Raw genomic sequence first — 7,415 nt, forward strand, 5'->3', positions numbered from 1 at the left:
GATCTATAGTCATAGTGTGTGAAAGCCACCACTAGTCGCCCCCAGTGCTCTTGCAGAGTCTCCACCACCAAAGAATCCCTTTCTCTTCTCACACCGTGGTGTGTGTGTGTGTGTGTGTGTGTGTGTGTGTGTGTGTGTGTGTGTGTGTGTGTGTGTGTGTGTGTGTGTGTGTGTGTGTGTGTGTGTGTGTGTGTGTGTGTGTGTGTGTGTGTGTGTGTGTGTGTGTGTGTGTAGACTTAACGTCACGTCCGCACTTGAACTTGAATTTCATCCCATTGTAAGGGAGGCAGCAGCCCTCGCCACAGCAGAGAGAGAGAGAGAGAGAGAGAGAGAGAGAGAGAGAGAGAGAGAGAGAGAGAGAGAGAGAGAGAGAGAGAGAGCGAGAGAGCGAGAGAGCTCGGGGGATGCAGGACAGGAGGACTCTCTCCATCGCCATCATCTTCACGCACAAGACACAGAGAAAAGAGGAGAGAAAGAAAGAAAAAGCAACAACCCCGCCACACAGAGGGGTCTTTGGTTCACTGGTGAAAGGGTGTGTGTGTCCCCTGCTTGAGGGGATATAGTGCGATCACTGATCACGCACTGTAGGAGTTGGAAAAAGTAGCCTGCCCTGCATTGACTGGCTGGCATCACGACCACCACGACCACCAGAGAGAAGGAGAAGTGCTTGGCGATCATATACCCAAGTGCCGAGAAGGGACGATCGCGCCCCCGGATTCGTGTTTTGTACAATTGCAGCCTGTCCCTTCTTCTTCTTCTTTCGGCCGTCTTGAGAGACCAGACGGAGGGACCCCGTGCGTGCCGTGCGTTCAGTGGTCCAGACAGAGTGCGCTGTCACAGCGGACAGTGGACAGTGTGTGTGACACCCGCCCGGTCGCACCTGAGCTTCGATCGCGTCGGGGCGCGCACTGAGTGACCGTCCGCCGCCGGTCCGCAGCCTCATCCCGGAGGGGACTTTACACATCTCCTTTACCTGTGTGTGCGCGTGTGTCTGTGTGTGTGTGCGTGCGTGTGTGACTGTTTGTGTGTGTGTTTGCGCACACTGACTGACCACCGATCGAGGATCATTACATTAAACCCGGCTTTTGGTTGTGATCTGCGCTCCCGGACAGGTCGTTGCGCTACTTTTTGCTTTTACTACTTTTTCTTAAAAACAAATACAAAAAATAAAACACCTTTGCCAAATGGTGAGAAACGGGGAAAAGACGCGGGGTTGACTTAAAAGCGATCGCAAAAAAACACAAAAACAACGGCCAGCCGGACTACTAGCCTACTAAGACCCCCTCCCCAAGTCGTCCCCCCGAGTTCGGGACCCGAAGAATCGACGCGCAACGAATAACGGACACTTTTCGGGGGGCATCGATCGATCGATCCGCGCGATCCATCCATCCATCCATCCACACACAGGGATCGGTCCGATCGGTCGGTGTAGCCGGCCAGCCTTGACGCCTTTGCCTCCGATCACCGCCTCCACCACCACCATCACCACCACGGTCCAGCACGGCTGGCTGGTAGCCGCACAGCGCAGGGGGTCCGCGGCGCTACGAGCCGCTGCTTTCGGGTGGTCGAGGTCCCCTCCTCGCGGAGTCAGGGGGCTCCGTCGGCATCAGGCGGACGCGATCATAGGAGGCAAGAGAGCCGCCGAGCCCTCCTTCCAGTGCCGCTCTTCTCCGGGCCATGCCAGTGTAGATGCCACCAGGGCAATGTCCCGTCGCAAGCAGGGGAACCCACAGCACGTCTCCCAGAGGGAACTAGCACGTAAGTTGCATTGATTTGTTGATTAAATACTTTATTAACAGTTTGCAAAAAAAAAAGCACAGAAAAGTAGCTACAGTTCATGTACAAGGTCTGCTAAAAGGATTGAACCCTGTTTCCATTGGGATGCTGTGTGTATTCAATTCATCGAAACATTTAATGACAGACAATAATATACAATACTATGCAAAAACATAGTACCTGTACCTGCACTGGCACTTTATTTTATTTTACGTATTTACTTTTTTGCATCAGTGATTTTATTTTCATTTATTTCATGCAGCCTACTATTTTCATAGTTTCTCCTCCTTATCTTTTTTTTTTGATAGATTACTTTTCTCGATAATAGCGCCTGCTTTTTTCTCTTTTTTTCAAAAGGACATTTTACACACAGTTCACGCATGAAAGTGAAACTTTGGCTTGAAAATCGTCATTATTTTCAAGTGAAAGCTATTCACTTGAAATGGGACGTTTTGCCTTAATTATCGACCATAAATAGTATTATTGCTATTATTATCAAATCTAGTGCCTCTAATATTATCAAATAGAGACACAAGAGTGTGTGAAGAAGACTATTATTATTATTATTATAATTATAATAATAATAATAATTATTATTATTATTATTAGTAGTAGTAGTAGTAGTAGTATTATTTGTTGATTGGTTTAAACGAACTTCATATTACAGAGCATGAGACAGTCAAATATTTCAAAGTGGATTCTTTTTAATAACTTGCTCAGGCACTTATGGTAGTAGCCTAGGCTATAACTTTGTTAGATTGTAGATACACACCTTTTGTTATAAATTGGACCTATATTGTCATCATGGCCCAGGACGATGTGTGTAGACGGGGTTAGCAGCTGGAATTGATTTATCATGGCAGACAAATTAAATTAAAGATTCTACGAATTAAAACGTGGTTTTAGCCATTTAAGGCACACTATGGTTTGTAGTAGCGCAGTCTGTTTGTTTACAAGCTTTTTAGCCTATATTTAAGGTTTGCGCTTTGTTCATTTCACGTCAAACTACAGAGTGGATTTTAACAACGCAACACTGAGGGCAAAGACGTCAAAGCGTCTTGCAAATAATGTGTAATTTCTAGACGACAAAAGGGAGACGAGCGTTAGAATTTCATTTCTCATTTCTGTCTGAATATTGATCCAATAACTAACTAAAGTCCAATGCAACATTTACACAACATTTGAACAATTAGACACTGAGACTCCTGTATTAGTCGCAAGTAGCAATGAAATATAAGCCAATTTAATTATGTGAATTGTGTTTATGCTTAATCTTTCCCTACTTAAATAGATGATAGGTATATAAGCTGTAATGATATCAATATATATTCATGATATCAAGTGCCATGTGTTTTTTTTTCTACAAAGGCACGTTTTTTATCTAAGAACACGCTTTGATTGATTGATTGAATACTTTATTAACAGTTTGCCAAAAAAGCACAGAAAGTACAGTTCTATACAAAGGGATGCTAAGAGGATTAAACCCAAGAAAGCACTATATGGCTTGTTTCTTTCATTTGTATATTATTATGTGTGTGTGCTGCTGAATTATTAGATAATTTGGCCATTTGTCATCTCAATTAATTTGAGATATACTCAAACAGACTCCCCTACTCCCGATTCAATCTAATTAGTTAACCAATTTATTATGTCCTAAGTGACAATTGGTCACTTAAAATGGCTCCGTTTAGGGTGCACTGAAGCTCAACTGTCTTATTGTATATTACAGCTACTTTCATGCTTGTAATATTGATACGTTTTGGATTACCACCCCCCCCCCCCCCCCCCATGGCAAAGTTAATAATTCAATTCCTCAACTGGTCCTATAACTGGAACTGATCTTGCAGTCTTTTCTTTTTCTTAATTCAGAATACACTGCAGCAGTATGGCTATTTAAAGTAAGTAATTAGGCTATATACAGATATTTTGGCTAATTAGAAATACAATATCTTTTTGGGAATGACCCTTTCATTCGGATGTATTATCACTCATCGTTAAGGTCTTTGAAACCCCCCCCCCCCCAAAAAAAAAAACAAAAAACAGAGCAAACAAATTAACCCAATTAGTTTATTTTAAACCACCATTTCTTCACAGTAACCCTACACCGTTTATTTCAAATGAAACCATTGAGTGACACTTTTCCCTCTAAAGGTATATTCAAACTTAAGGGCAATTAAATCCATCCATCATTTTCCCTCCACTCCTCCACAAACAAAAAGTGATACGCATTCTTCTTTCTTTCTTTCTTTCTTTCTTTCTTTCTTTCTTTCTTTCTTTCTTTCATTCTTTCTTTCTTTCTTTCCTTCGTCTTCTTCTTCTTCTTCTTCTTTCTTCTTCTTCTTCTTCTTCTTCTTCTTCTTCTTCAAGATGTCACATGTTGGATGCAAAGTGTGTGTGTGTGTGTGTGTGTGTGTGTGTGTGTGTGGTGTGTGTGTGTGTGTGTGTGTGTGTGTGTGTGTGTGTGTGTGTGTGTGTGGTGTGTGTGTGTGTGTGTGTGTTGTGTGTGTGTGTGTGTGTGTGTGTGTGTGCTCTCCTACCTGCACACTCCTACTCCTTTTTATTCTGTTCATTATTATTTTTCTCTCTTTCTTTGTGCTGTATTATGCAATGTGCGAAATCAAGGAGAGGAAGGGAGAGAGAGAGAGAGAGAGAGAGAGAGAGCGAGAGAGAGAGAGAGAGAGAGAGAGAGAGAGAGAGAGAGAGAGAGAGAGAGAGAGAGAGAGAGAGAGACAGACAGACAGACAGACAGACAGACAGACAGACAGACAGACAGACAGACAGACAGACAGACAGACAGACAGACAGACACACAGTTCAGTGTCCATGTATTCGCAAGGTGTGCTGACTTGAGTGTGTCATTCCATATTCCCATGTGACTGTGTGTGTGTGTGTGTGTGTGTGTGTGTGTGTGTGTGTGTGTGTGTGTGTGTGTGTGTGTGTGTGTGTGTGTGTGTGTGTGTGTGTGTGTGTGTGTGTGTGTGTGTGTGTGTGTGTGTATGTGTGTGTGTGTGTGTGTGTGTGTGTGTGTGTGTGTTTGTTTGTTTTTGATGTATGTGTTTTGGACTCTACATTGACCACATAGTCAATGACTGGTTTAGTTTGACTTCATTTGGATGATTCCCCCCCCCCCCAGCCCCCCGAAAACCATCAGCGGCAAAACCCCAAAATCAACAAGGCCAATCAGAAGTACTTATACAGCGTGCACCATGGAATTTTTACATCGGTGGATTTGGAAGCCCTCCTCGCCTTGAAATTATGCTGCCGTTTGTCATAGCGGCCAGCGCAAAACACACACACAATTCCACCCAAACACACATTAGGGCAGAATTATGGCAGTATACATAAGGGCTGCATATCGTTGTTGCGGCCCAAGCGTTGTGCGAGCTTGTGATTAAATAATGCTTCCATTGGAACACAGGTTCAGATTTTAAAACATATATATATATTTTATTTTTTGAACTTTAACAGGTTTTGGACAAGAAACGACGATATGCAAAGTGACAATTGTTGTTTTCACCCCTGTGAGGCCAAAACATTACCGTATGTATACACCGTTGTGGTGCTGAAAGAATGCGTTTAATTTAATCCATATTAATATGGTTTGTTGTCGCACTGGCTATGTCCTGGATCCACGGCACGCACGCGCACTCGCACTTGCACGCACGCACACACACATATGCACATAATGCATAAACAAGCACACACTAATGGAGGCACTAAGCATGTGGCTGTAGTGCGGATGCTAAATCATTTTTCTTTTTTTGCCAAGCAAGACCTGAGACTTGATCATTTATCAGGCCTAGATCTCTCTCTCTCTCTCTCTCTCTCTCTCTCTCTCTCTCTCTATCTCTCTCTGTCTCTCTCTCTCTTTCAATCTGTCTCACCTCTCTCTGTGTCTATGTGTTTATATCTGGATGTGATCATCCTCTGGGTGCGTGTGTGCCTGCTGCGTGTGTGTGTGTGTGTGTGTGTGCGTGCTCGTGTGTGTTAGAGAGAGCGAGAGCTTAGCTATAGCCTATATCACTCCTGATGTCGTCAGGCCTCTGGGAGCAAAGTGACAAACATGTGTGTATTCAGTCAGACAGAGACAGAAGCATGCAGACAGACAGAAAATACAGACAGACAGACATCCTAGGTTTACAGGTGTAAAAAAAAAGAAGAAAAAAACTCCATCGTCACATTTTCAAGGAGAGAGATATTGAGAAAGAAAGAAAAGAGTAATAGATCAGACTTCAATAAGGGCAGTGAGAAGTACATGCATAGGGCGCATGCTATATTGTATACATACGGTGGTTAAATACAGCAGTGGGATGAGGCCGGTAAAATAGCAGCAGATGTAATAACAGATACTACACTGTATGTACATAAGGTCCATAAGGTACATGGTTCAATATAAAATAAATCAATATTGACACTTTTTGTAGCTACATGAGTTAAATAACCGCATAGCAGAATGAAACACAAGTATACAGGCTGACAGACAGACAAGCAGGCAGCCTGACAAAAAGGCATTTTGATAGCTGTATATATTCACTGTGACAAAAAAATGTAAAACTCATATTATCTCTGAAAGTGTTTCAGATTGATATTCAGAATTGTCCAGTGCAGCTAGTTAGATAGAGACAGACAGACAATAAAAGGTGCCAAGATGAAACAAGTTGAGGGTTAATTCATTGAAATGCATGCTGCATACACACTACTGTAAGACACGCACGCGCACGTACGCACGCACGCACGCACACACACTCACACTCACACACACACACACACACACACACACACACACACACACACACACACACACACACACACACACACACACACACACACACACGCACGCCCGCATGCACGGTAGTCGGCTCTCCACACAGTAAAAATCCTCAGTGTTTAATTTATCCATTATGTAACTCCGGAGCGTGTGCAAATGGAACCAACATTTGGAGCCTCACGGGTCCATTTTGGTTCCCATTTGTACCCTCCTGGAGTTAGATTTGACTGTGAGCTGTTGTTTAATAGAGGGTGAGTGTGTGTGTGTGTGTGTGTGAGAGAGAGAGAGAGAGAGAGAGAGAGAGAGAGAGAGAGAGAGAGAGCGATTATTATCAATTATTATCATTGCTGCTACAATGTTGCGAGGAACCAGAACCAAATAATTTGTACACTTGTACCTGTACAGGAGACATAACAATAAAGAACACCTTGAGAGAGAGAGAGAGAGAGAGACACACACACACACACACACACACACACACACACACACACACACACACACACACACACACAGAGAGGGCCTGCAGCGCTTTGCAGCGTGTTTGTGGGACACGCTAGGTTTGCTCAAACCGCAGGAGAAAAAAAAAAGAGAGTGCAGAGCAGGTTTGACCTGTCTGTCTGAAAACCAATCTTCTCTCCTGAATTATGACCACTCGGCTCGCTCGCCCCGCTCGCCCGCCCGCCTGCTCGCTCGCTCAACGCAGCAGCCCACAGTCAGCTGCCAGCTCAAGTATGCTGCTTGTACATTTCATAATTTATGTGTAAGGGATGCTCTTGGATTTATTATGCTTGAGTACACATGTACACACACATACATAGAGTGAGTACATCGCACACACCCACACACACACACACACACACACACACACACA

General features: G+C 43.7%; 1 protein-coding gene across 2 annotated transcripts in view; it reads left to right on the plus strand.

The window, feature by feature from the left end:
- The first annotated feature begins 312 nt into the window (after positions 1 to 312).
- bcl11ba (BCL11 transcription factor B a) overlaps positions 313 to 7,415 on the plus strand; it is an 86,440-nt gene continuing 79,337 nt past the window's right edge. For both annotated transcript variants that reach the window (XM_080415202.1, XM_080415203.1), the window contains exon 1: positions 313 to 1,758. In XM_080415202.1, the coding sequence (XP_080271328.1) occupies positions 1,704 to 1,758 (55 nt within the window). In that variant the 5' untranslated portion in view covers positions 313 to 1,703. The remainder of the gene's footprint in view (positions 1,759 to 7,415) is intronic.

Source organism: Gymnoscopelus braueri (assembly GCF_963280865.1).
Source record: "Gymnoscopelus braueri genome assembly, chromosome: 19".
Taxonomy (NCBI): Eukaryota; Metazoa; Chordata; class Actinopteri; order Myctophiformes; family Myctophidae; genus Gymnoscopelus; species Gymnoscopelus braueri.